Genomic DNA, 12,397 nt, shown 5'->3' with positions numbered 1-12,397 from the left:
GGTGCTTTCATACACATTAGACTGTTGGCCAAATTTGTTGATATCAATGGCTTTGACTTTTCTGTGACTCAATTATGATTCAGTTTATGGGAGGAAACCCTTGGGTAGCTAAAAAGATTACACTTTAAATGGTTTCTAGTGATTACTGTCAGGCAGTTTAACCTTCTCACTGACAAAAGCTCTGATAAGTTAATGACACCCCTGTCTTTAGATTAATGTCTGTGCTGTCATATCTTTTCTTCTGTGTAGCCAGTAAACAGGACCCCCTCCTTGCTGTCTAATCAAGTGTTGGATCAACTCTGTGTTCTCCACCGCTATTTATACACGCCAGCATATCCACCTGCACATAATCTTACTCAATTAGCACAGCGAGGATTTCATATCACAGCATGGAAGCACAAAGCATATTTTAACTATTGAGTATTCAGGTCTAGAGCTGTGCAAGAGTGTGTCAGTAAGAACCCTACTACAGGACTCCATGAGAACGAAGTCGTACAGGATCTGTGCACTGCCATATGGACTCTGCCAGACCCCGTTTATACCTACATATTCCCCCCAAGAATGCACGGGCATGTGTACGGAGGTAAATTTATGAAACCTGAAAAACTGTCCAAGGGTAAGTGCACACACAACAGTGCTCGATAAAATGAACAGTGCACAGCAATGTCAAAACAACATTACTGTGCATATGTTCAGACTAATGTCACTTCTTTTAACTGCTTCAGGGTTTGGAAACTAAAGCATTTGTCATGCGTCTGGGTTTGAACACTTGAGCCTGTGCTTTATGATTGGCTTCTCTGTCTGCCGAGCCACAACAGATACACATTTTCTCCGGGTATTTCGTTTCTGTTATCCTTGCTTCAGTCTTTTAGGGTAACAGGTGTTTTCATTTACTAATTTGCAATATCTCCTTTCGGGTGAAGCTTTATATGCTTTCCACCTGCTGGTATTTCCTGCTGGTGATAGTCTCATTTAGATGTCCAGCCATACAGCTGTAGTTAAAGCCAGTCAGTGAAAGACCAGCTAGGGTTTCTCTCAGCTGTTTATGTTTATTACCCTGCACCTATCTTCTGTTTTTCTTTAGGAAGTAGGTGGCATATTCTTTAACAGTATGTATGTAATCCTTTATTTTGTATTTCGTGGTTTGTTTTACTCACTCTGGGATCTCTTTCTATTTCAGCACGCTTTCCCTTCTGTAGTTAATTTGCACTCTGCTCTGCCCTCTGGTTCTTTAGGAGGAATGTGAAGCATGCGACGGCCTTTCAGGCAGCATATGTCTGGGTTGCCATCTTCTATTCTGTGGTTAGGGTTATCTTAACTCATGCAGGAACCACTAGGGACTGTGGGGCTAGGATCTCTAGTCTGTACTGTAACTTGCAGGGTCAGTTGCAGTTTTTAGTGTGCTAGCTATTTTTCCGAGTGAGTTGCTACACTATCATAACAGTGGTTAGAAGAAGGGACATACTCTCTATGCTTCTCAGCAACTAATAGCTTCAAAAATCTGCCCCATGGAGTCTTATGGGATTGAATCTAACATAAAAACCTTTTTGCATGAAGTAAGGCTTCAGGTGCGATCCCTCCCTCCCCGTAAACTGCCATGCTTGCTCTCCTTCCTCTCTAGACTATGATACATTCTGCTCTGCCAAGTATGACTTCCCACACTCATGCTGGTAAGGCTCATTGAGATTGCATTGAGTTAATCTGAAAGGATGGACCTATAGAACAGAGGGAGCAGACTTTCAGTATTGCTGATGATGTGAGCTCTGAGCTATAGCAGTCAGGAGCAGTTTGCACTGTCAGAACGATAACAGAAGCAGCACAGCCAGCTATATAATGAAGCTGCACAGACTCTAGAGCAGGGGTCTCAAACTCGGCTGGGTATATGGGCCGCACATGGAAAAAATTTGAATTTGGGGGGCCGCATTCCTTGTTCAATGTGACATTTTTAGTGATACCATTTTTTTTGTATACACCTTTTGAACATTTTTGCCGTGTTTATTTTTTTATGGCTTGGGTCGTTATGGATGTGGCGATAATAAACGTGCACTTTTTTGTGTTTACTTTAGTTTACATATAAAACAGCATTTTTAGTGCCCAATATTTTTTCATGCTTTATTTTATTTTTTATTTTTTTTACAATTTTATTTCCCCCAATTGGCCACATACAGTAATATTGTCTTACAATTAGCATCATATAGTAATAATGGAAAACATCTTGTAGTAATGTTCCCCATCCAAGTCCCCATCTTGTACTAATGTGCCCCATCCAGGTCCCCATCCTGTGGCAACGTTCCCCATCCTGGCGCCCATCTTGTACTAATTTGCCTCATCCAGGTCCCCATCTTGGGGCTATGTGCCCCATCCAGGTCCCCATCCTGTGGCAATGTTCCCCATCCAGGTCCCCATCTTGTGGCTCTGGTCCCCATCTTGTGGCTCTGTGCCCCATCCAGGTCCCCATCTTGTGGCTCTGTGCCCCATCCAGGTCCCCATCTTGTGGCTATGTGCCCCATCCAGGTCCCCATCCTGTGGCAACGTTCCCCATCCTGGCGCCCATCTTGTACTAATGTGCCTCATCCAGGTCCCCATCCTGTGGCAATGTTCCCCATCCAGGTCCCCATCTTGTGGCTCTGTGCCCCATCCAGGTCCCCATCTTGTGGCTCTGTGCCCCATCCAGGTCCCCATCTTGTGGCTCTGTGCCCCATCCAGGTCCCCATCTTGTGGCTCTGTGCCCCATCCAGGTCCCCATCTTGTGGCTCTGTGCCCCATCCAGGTCCCCATCTTGTGGCTCTGTGCCCCATCTAGGTCCCCATCCTGTGGCTCTGTGCCCCATCCAGGTCCCCATCCTGTGGCTATGTGCCCCATCCAGGTCCCCATCCTGTGGCTATGTGCCCCATCCAGGTCCCCATCCTGTGGCTATGTGCCCCATCCAGGTCCCCTCTTGTGGCTATGTGCCCCATCCAGGTCCCCTCTTGTGGCTATGTGCCCCATCCAGGTCCCCTCTTGTGGCTATGTGCCCCATCCAGGTCCCCTCTTGTGGCTATGTGCCCCATCCAGGTCCCCTCTTGTGGCTATGTGCCCCATCCAGGTCCCCTCTTGTGGCTATGTGCCCCATCCAGGTCCCCTCTTGTGGCTATGTGCCCCATCCAGGTCCCCTCTTGTGGCTATGTGCCCCATCCAGGTCCCCTCTTGTGGCTATGTGCCCCATCCAGGTCCCCTCTTGTGGCTATGTGCCTCATCCAGGTCCCCATCTTGTGGCTATGTGCCCCATCCAGGTCCCCGTCCTGTGGCTATGTGCCCCATCCAGGTCCCCTCTTGTTGCTATGTGCCCCATCCAGGTCCCCATCTTGTGGCTATGTGCCCCCTGTGCTGTTCTTCACACACATAAAATAGAAAAAAAAAAAGATGATTCTCACCTGTCCTCCGTTCCCTCGGCGGCCTTCCTGCAGATGTGGCCCGCAGGCACCACAGAGTCCGACCCCTTGACGATCCCGACCTGGTCCAGGAGGAGCCGCCGACAGCAGCGCTGCATTGCCGCACAGAGACCGTCTCCCAGCACTGCATTTCCAATGTCAGCCGCCGGCCAATCAGAGGCCAGCAGCTGACATCTGCATATGGCAATGACGTCATACTCGCTGCGCCGACACGCAGATATCAGCTGCTGGCCTCTGATTGGCCAGCGGCTGGCATTGGAAATGCAGTGCTGGGAAACAGTCTCTGTGTGGCAATTCAGCGCTGCTGTCGGCGGCTCCTCTTGGACCAGGTCGGGATCGTCAAGGGGTCTGTGCCTGCGGGCCGCATAAAGCAGCCTCAGGGGCCGCCGCGGGCCGCGTGTTTGAGACCCCTGCTCTAGAGCATGGATGTCAAACTCAAATACACAGAGGGCCAAAATTAAAAACTTGGACAAAGTTGAGGGCCAACCTTGAGGTTTCTTAAAAAATATCTACAACTGAGGACATTTTTCCTCATCATCAAATATAATGATAAATCTTTGCACATGGAAACAAACTTAAAGGTCTTGTCACATGAACAAAGTACATTTTAATTAATAGATCTTAGAATAAAATTAGCACATAATCACAAATGGGCCATACTGGAATAATATAATATGTTATGTAAGAGCAGTAAAAAGCATATGGTCTAGTTGCCTAATTTAAATATGTAATAACAAAGGATAAAACAACTTGAATTAATAAATAATACAAACAATAAAATATGATGCCACCAAAAGTGCCCCCCCAAACACAGTATGATGACCCCACAGTGAATTCCTCCACAATACCCTCCACACATATGGTATGATGACCCTACTGTACCCCCACAGCAAAGTATGGTCACCCAACTGTGATCCACACACAGACCTTCATACAGAATAATGGGCCCCACATAGTCCTCCATGCAGAATAATGGGCACCACATATTCCTCCATACAGCATAATGGGCCCCACATAGTCCTCCATACAGCATATTGGGCCCCACATAGTCTTTCATACAGAATAATGGGTCATACAAGGTCCTCCATACGGTTTAATGGGCCCCACATAGTCCCCCATACAGTTTAATGGGCCCCACATAGTCCCCCATACAGTTTAATGGGCCCCACATAGTCCTCCATACAGTATAATGGGCTCTACATAGTCCTCCATACAGTATAATGGGCCCCACATAGTCCTCCATACAGTATAATGGGTCCCACATAGCTCTCCATACAGTATAATGGGCCCCACATAGTCCTCCAAACATTATAATGGTCCCAACATGATCCTCTATATAGTATAATGGCCCCACATAGTCCTCGGTGTCAGGGGCCAAATATAATCAATCTAAGGGTCAGATTTGGCCCATGGGTCAGAGTTTGACATGTGTGCTCTAGAGCAACAATATTGTAGGAAATCTTTAATAACCACTATTTTCAGTTAAGAAACAAATGAATAAGGAAGATAAATTATGTGCAAAGGTGTACATAACCTTTACAGCTAATTGCAATGTACCTCCAGTTCATCGGTACTTCATCAGAAGATTATTCTTCTTTTATATGCATGCAGTCTCACCTTCTGGGGTCTTTTTGCGTAGAAACTGTAAAAGTCTAAAAAGAGAATGCTCTTTCAGCTAGCTGTAAGGCTGTCAGAACTGAATACATGAACTACAGAGACATATACAGTGGCTTGCGGAAGTATTCACCCCCTTGACTTTTTACCTATTTTGTTACATTATAACCTGTGTTTAAATATTTTTGTAATCCAATTTATTTGTGATGCATCAGCACTAAATAGTCTAAGTTGGTGAAGTGAAGTGAGAAAAATATAGGCGTAAATTTAATTTATAGGATAAAATAACTAAAAATTGCATATTTATTCATCCCTGTTCCTATGAAGCCCCTAACAATTTCTGGTGCAAGCAATTACCTTCATAAGTCACATGCTTAGTGAAAGGAAGTCCACCTGTGTGCAACCTCAGTGTCACATGTTCTGCCAATATATAAAAACCTTTCCTGAAAGGCCTCAGAGGCTGCAACCCCATTAAGCAAGAGGCTCCATTAAGCAAACAACACCATGAAGACCAAGGAGCTCTCCAAACAAGTCAGGGTGGCCTTTATGGAAGAGTAGGCAGAAAAAAAGCCTTTACTTACACACAAAAATAGTAAAGGTCCTTTTGAGTTTGCCAAAATACATGTGGGAGACTCCCCAAATATATGGAGGAAGGTACTGTGGTCAGAGGAGACCAAAATTGAACTTTTTGGCCACCAAGGTAAACACTATGTCTGGTGACAAACCAACACAGCTCTAGTGATGAACGTTCTGCTTGACCTACTCAGTACTCGCCCGAACATCACGGTGCTCAACAAGCTCGGCGCGTATTGCTTGGGCGGGAGCTCGGGTCCCCGCCCTACATGTTTGGCGCTCTTTCTTGAGCCAATGAACATGCAGGGATCACTTGCCACGCACTGTAATGCCGTAGCCATGTTGGTTGTGGCATTACAGTGATTGGCTGGCCGCATAGTGTCATCAGGGCTATATAAGACCTGGTGTCGCTAGGCTCGTCACAGTCTACGCCGGAAACAGGCAGAGTAGGGAGAGCTGCTGCTAAGTCAAAATCATATATAGCAACTATAGTGGATTTAAAACTTAACTTTTACTACCAAAAATAAAAGATTTGGCAATCCTCAATACAAATTGACAATACACATAACAAGTATATTAAAAACTGAAAAAATTGCCTATGTCCCTGTATACAGTCATGGCCAAAAGTATTGAGAATGAGACAAATAGTAATTTTTCCAAACTTTACTGCTTCATTTTTTGTAATGGCAATTTGCATATACTCCTGAATGTCAAAGAGTGATCAACTTAACAGCAATTACTGTACTTGCAAAGTCAATATTTGCCCAGAAAATGAACTTTAACCCCCAAAACACATTTCAACATCATTGCAGTCCTGCCTTAAAAGGAGCAGCTAACATCGTTTTAGTGATTGATCCATTAACACAGGTGTGGGTGTTGATGAGGACAGGGCTGGCGATCAATCAGTCAAGATTAAGTAAGAATGACATCACTGGACACTTTAAAAGGAGGCTGGTTCTTGGTATCATTGTTTCTCTTCAGTTAACCATGGTTATCTCTAAAGAAACACGTGCAGCCATCATTGCCCTGCACAAAAATGGCCTAACAGGGAAGAGTATCGCAGCTACAAAGATTGCACCTCAGTCAACAATCTATCGCATCATCAAGAACTTCAAGGAGAGAGCTTCCATTGTTGTCAAAAAGGCTCCAGGGCGCCCAAGAAAGACCAGCAAGCGCCAGGACCGTATCTTAAAACTGTTTCAGCTGCGGGATCGGACTACCAGCAGTGCCGAGCTTGCTCAGGAATGGCAGCAGGCTGGTGTGAGTGCTTCTGCACACACTGTGAGGCGGAGACTCTTTGAGCAAGGGCTGGTTTCAAGGAGGGCAGCAAAGAAGCCACTTCTCTCCAGAAAAAACATCAGGGACCGACTGATATTCTGCAAAAGGTACAGGGAGTGGACTGCTGAGGACTGGGGCAAAGTCATTTTCTCTGATGAATCCCCTTTTCGATTGTTTGGGACATCTGGAAAACAGCTTATTCGGAGAAGAAGAGGTGAGCGCTACCACCAGTCTTGTCTCATGCCAACTGTAAAGCATCCTGAAACCATTCATGTGTGGGGTGGCTTCTCAGCCAAGGGAATCGGCTCACTCACAGTCTTGCCTAAAAACACAGCCATGAATAAAGAATGGTACCAGAATGTCCTCCAAGAGCAACTTCTCCCAACCGTGCAAGAGCAGTTTGGCACCCAACAATGCCTTTTCCAGCATGATGGAGCACCTTGCCATAAAGCAAAGGTGATAACTAAATGGCTCATGGAACAAAACATAGAGATTTTGGGTCCATGGCCTGGAAACTCCCCAGATCTTAATCCCATTGAGAACTTGTGGTCAATCATCAAGAGACGGGTGGACAAACAAAAACCAACAAATTCTGGCAAAATGCAAGCATTGATTATGCAAGACTGGACTGCTATCAGTCAGGATTTGGTCCAAAAGTTGATTGAGAGCATGCCAGGGAGAATTACAGAGGTTGAAGAAGAAGGGGCAGCACTGCAAATATTGACTTGCTGCATTAACTCATTCTAACTGTCAATATAACCTATTGGTACTCATAATATGATTGCAATTATATTTCTGTATGTGATATAAACATCAGACAAACACTAATAAAAACCAGAGGCCAGCAGATCATGTGAAAATATAATTTTTGTGTCATTCTCAAAACTTTTGGCCATGACTGTAGGATCATACCTTGACAGTAGTCAAAAAATGGCAAAAGGCATCAATAAATACCTATTTAAAGATATATAACATGTTTTAACAGGACAAGACAATGAAGTCCAGAAATGATTGTATACAGTGGGGCCAATGGATATAAGGAAAGATCTCACCAAATTTGCTGGTCTCCGAGTTCCTCCAACAGATCCTCATCCATAAAGGCCCATATCATTGAGTCCAAGGAGTCGACTATCCCTGTCAGTCCCTATAAACTTGACTGACCCTCAGACCCCAAGGCTCCCGCCCTTACAAGGGCAGTCCACAGCTGACCCTATAAATCTGGACATGTGGACAAGTGCTTGTGGGCAGGTACGGTACATCTCGCTAATGGCTCACTGGGTTAATATAGTGGAAGCCGGGACCCAGTCGGACCTTGGGATGGAACACGTCCTCCCGACGCTGAGGATTGCGGGACCTGGGTCAATCAGGGTTGCCCCCACATTCTACAGCTCCTGCACTTCCTCCCTCCTCCTCTTCAGCCTCTATCTCCAAAATGACCATATCAGTCAGAAGCTGGAAGCACTGCAGCACTGCCTCAGCAAAGCGGAAACAGGCTGTGCTGAAGTTAATATGCTTAGGTGACAAACCACACACTGCTGAAGAGTTGTGGACAGCTCTGAAAGAGCAGGCAGATCTGTTGCCGACACCGCTGACCCTACAGCCAGTCATGGTCATGTGTGACAATGGCCAGAACCTGGTGATGGCTCTGAAGCGAGACGAGTTCACACACGTACCATGACTGGCCCATGTGCTTAACCTCATGGTTCAGCTGTTTCTAAAAACCTACCCAGATCTGCTTGTCAAAGTATGCAGCGTGTGCCCATTTTAGAAAGTCAACTACAGCTTCCGCCGCCCTTGTTGTGCTTCAGCAGTATTTGCAGCATCCAGCTCACTGACTGGTGTGCGATGTCCCCACGCGTTCGAACTCTACATTGCAGGTGTTGGAAAGGATTTGTGAGGAGAAGAGGGCAGTTGTTGACTACCAACATCAACAAGGCAGTCGGTATTCAGGTCAGACTCCACACATAAGACCTAAGGAGTGAACATAGATGACAGGCATATGTACCAACCTCCAAAACTTTTCAGGCAGAGCACGAATCAAACAGGGTGATTCCACACAGCCCTGCCTCATCTCATCCCAATGTGGATTGGGTGACAATGAGGAAGAGGAGAAGGAAGAACAGGAGTTAGTTTCCTGCGCTATAGATGGTACTACCTGCACAACTGTCATACCGTCTATTCAGCGTGGATGGCCTGAGGACAGGGAGGAGTAGGAGGAGGAGAGCATGGTCAGTCGTCCTCATGGTGAGGACACGGAAGTCTTGCCTGTTAGCAGTTTGGCACACATGGCTAATTTTATGTTACGCTGCATTTCCCGTGACCCTCGCACTGTCCAAATTTTGGGTGACAGTAATTACTGGTTGGTGACACTTATAGACTCACGCTACAAGGAGAACTTTCTGTCTCTTATTCCCATGCCGGACAGGCCTAATAAAATGGGGCAGTACCAGAAGGCCCTTGTTGCGGAATTATTAAAAAAATTCCCATCTGAAAACGCTGGCGGCAGGGGTCACAGTTCGTTCGACAACAAAAGAGTACAGGCAAGAGAGACACAAATCCAATCCAGCAGAGGCAGGGGAACACTGTCAAAGTTCCGGGACAGTATTCTCAGACCCTCCCATCGCACAGGCCCTGATGCACTGGATACTCTCACAAGGAGGGAAAAGTTTCAGAAGATGCTGAGGGAGTACCTTGCCGACCGTACCAACATCCTCCGTGATTCCTCTTTGCCTTATAATTATTGGGTATCCAAGCTGGACAGATGGAATGAACTGGCTCTCTACGCTTAGGAGGTCCTGGCCTGCCGTGCCACTAGCGTTTTGTCAGAGTGGGATTTTAGTGCCGCTGGTGGAATTATAACCGATAGGCGCATCCGCCTGTCAACAGAAAATGCTGACAGGCTGATTTTTATAAAAATGAATTTTTAGGGCTTGATTGGGCCAAACTTCTCAACACCATCAAATGTTAGCAGTGTAACAAACTGAAATACAGTGTCTTTTTTTGGGGAGGTCTAACTCTATTCCCATGCACCTCTGTCTTCACACCCAGACATAGGTATACGCTTCCTGATTTCGTCTATTTGCTCTTGTCCTTTTCCTCATCCTCAACCACCATATCACCACCATATCTACCATATCACCATATGTATGTCTCTTGCAAGGGGCATTGAAACTCTACATCTCTTTCAAGGGGCATTGGAGTGCCTACAATTTTTTTGCAGCCGTTTCATTCACTGCATAGGCAAACAGTTTGGGAGACCCACTTCCTAATAATGGAAATATTTTTTCAGGAGGCCCTCCTCTACGTCTATTGCAAGGGGCATTGGAGTGCCTCCAAATTTTTGACAGCTGTTGCAGTCACTGCATACGCAAGAACAGTATGGGAATCCCACTCCTTTCTAATGGGAATATGTAATTACTGAGGCCCACCTCTACGTGTCTTTAAATTGTTATTGGGGTTTTTCCCAAATTTTGGCAACCGTTGTACTCACTGTATACCCTTTAACTAGATAGCAGAATCGCTCCTTTCTAGGAACATGTTGTTACTGAGGCCCACCTCTATGTGTCTTTAAATTGTTATTGGGATTTTTCCTACATTTTTGCAGCCATTGTACTTACTGCATACCCTATAACTGGATAGCAGAACAGCTCCTTTCTAGGAACATGTCGTTACTGAGGCCCACCTCTATGTGTCTTTAAATTGTTATTGGGATTTTTCCTACATTTTTGCAGCCATTGTACTTACTGCATACCCTATAACTGGATAGCAGAACAGCTCCTTTCTAGGAACATGTCGTTACTGAGGCCCATCTCTGTGTCTTTAAATTGTTATTGGGGTTTTTCCTAAATTTTGTCAGCCGTTGTACTTACTGCATACCCTATAACTGGATAGCAGAACAGCTCCTTTCTAGGAATCAGGTCATTACTGAGGCCCACCTCTCTGTTTTTAAATTGTTATTGGGGTTTTTCCCAAACTTTGGCAGCCATTGTACTCACTGCATACCCTATAACTGTATAGCAGACCTACTCCTTTCTAATGGGAACATGTTGCACTCGTTACTGAGGTCCACCTCTATGTGTTTTTAAATTGTTATTTGGGTTTTTCCCAAATTTTGGCAGCCATTGTATTCACTGCATACCCTATAACTGTACAGCAGACCCACTCCTTTCTAATGGGAACATGTCGTACTTGTTACTGAGGCCCACCTCTATGTGTCTTTAAATTGTTATTGGGTTTTTCACAAATTTTGGCAGCCCTTGCAGTCATTGCATACGCAATAACTGTATAACAGAAACGATCCTTTCTAAAGGGAACATGTCGTACTTATTACCGAGGCCCACCTCTATGTGTCTTCAAATTGGTATTGAGGTATTTCACAAACTTAGGCAGCCTTTGCAGTCACGGCATGGGCATTATCACTATAGGAGACCCACTCCTTTACAATGGGATCATTTTATTTAATGAGGCCCTCCTCTTTGTCTCTTCAAAGGTGTATTGGGGTGCGTACAAATTTTGGGCAGCCCTTGCAGTCACTGCATATGAAATAAGAGTATAGGAGACACAATCTTTAATAATGAGAACAACAAAGCATAGTCGGCTGATGGCTCTCTAACAATAGTGAGGGCTGACTGCTGGCCCTTTAAGAATAGTAAGGGCCGCCTGATGGCCCTATAAAAATAGGCTTTGTGACTTTCAGAGTTCCTCCTTCATAAATTTCAGAAATGAAACAGGATGTGTCTGATCATGTCTCACACACAACATGGCCAGATAAATATGTTAAAATTACATGTAGTGGTGAATGTATTTTTCACAGTTGAAAGCAATTTAAGTGTGCAAAAATACATCAAAAAAACTACGTGTGAACATAAGCGAAAGTGTGGAGGAACATTTTTGATTTTGGTTATTTATTTTGCCTTATATACAAGTCATTACCCTGGAAAGGATGCTCCTTAACATTTTTCCCAGGAAAATCCATTTTGGTTTCGTTTTTGTGTGTTTTATTATGAGTCCGTAAAAGTGGCGTAATACTCTGACAACATTGTTGACAGCAGTGACCTGGGAGTCAGAGAGCACTGTTCCCATCAATTTGCACAATTTTTAAGCCCTCTGCAGACCGCCGGAAAAATGCTCGAGTTTCCCATAGACTTGGGTTCGTTGCTCGGATCGAGCATTCCAATTTGCTCGACCTGAGTAATGAGTACCCAAGCATTTTAGTGCTCGCTCATCACTACTCATCACCCCAAGAACACCATCCCCACAGTGAAATATGGTGGTGGCAGCAACATACTGTGGGGATATCTTTTGGCAGCTGGGACAGGGAAAATGGTCCGAATCGAGGGGAAGATGGATAGTGAGAAATACAGTGATATACTTGTCCAAAACCTGTTTGTCTGTCAGTGATTTGAGACTGGGACAGAGGTTCACCTTCCAACAAGACAATGACCCAAAGCATACTGCTAAAGCAACACTTGAGTGGTTTTGTCTTGAGGAAGGGTAAAAAT

At 45.1% G+C, this 12,397-nt stretch overlaps 1 protein-coding gene across 5 annotated transcripts in view; it reads right to left on the bottom strand.

Moving 5' to 3' along the window:
• Positions 1-12,397, bottom strand: part of FAM78B (family with sequence similarity 78 member B) — a 244,425-nt gene that overhangs the window by 51,737 nt on the left and 180,291 nt on the right. For 2 of the 5 annotated variants that reach the window (XM_073643006.1, XM_073643005.1), the window contains exon 2: positions 4,989-5,083. The exons of 2 other annotated variants lie outside the window; for them this stretch is intronic. In XM_073643006.1, the coding sequence (XP_073499107.1) occupies positions 4,989-4,999 (11 nt within the window). In that variant the 5' untranslated portion in view covers positions 5,000-5,083. The remainder of the gene's footprint in view (positions 1-4,988; positions 5,084-12,397) is intronic. One more of the 5 variants, XM_073643004.1, reaches the window with a different exon arrangement.

Source organism: Phyllobates terribilis, unplaced genomic scaffold (assembly GCF_046119375.1).
Source record: "Phyllobates terribilis strain yellow unplaced genomic scaffold, ASM4611937v1 Scaffold_8__6_contigs__length_399053987, whole genome shotgun sequence".
NCBI lineage: Eukaryota > Metazoa > Chordata > Amphibia > Anura > Dendrobatidae > Phyllobates > Phyllobates terribilis.
The sequence above is the reverse complement of the archived record's forward strand: the minus strand, read 5'-3'. Positions and strand labels throughout refer to the sequence as shown.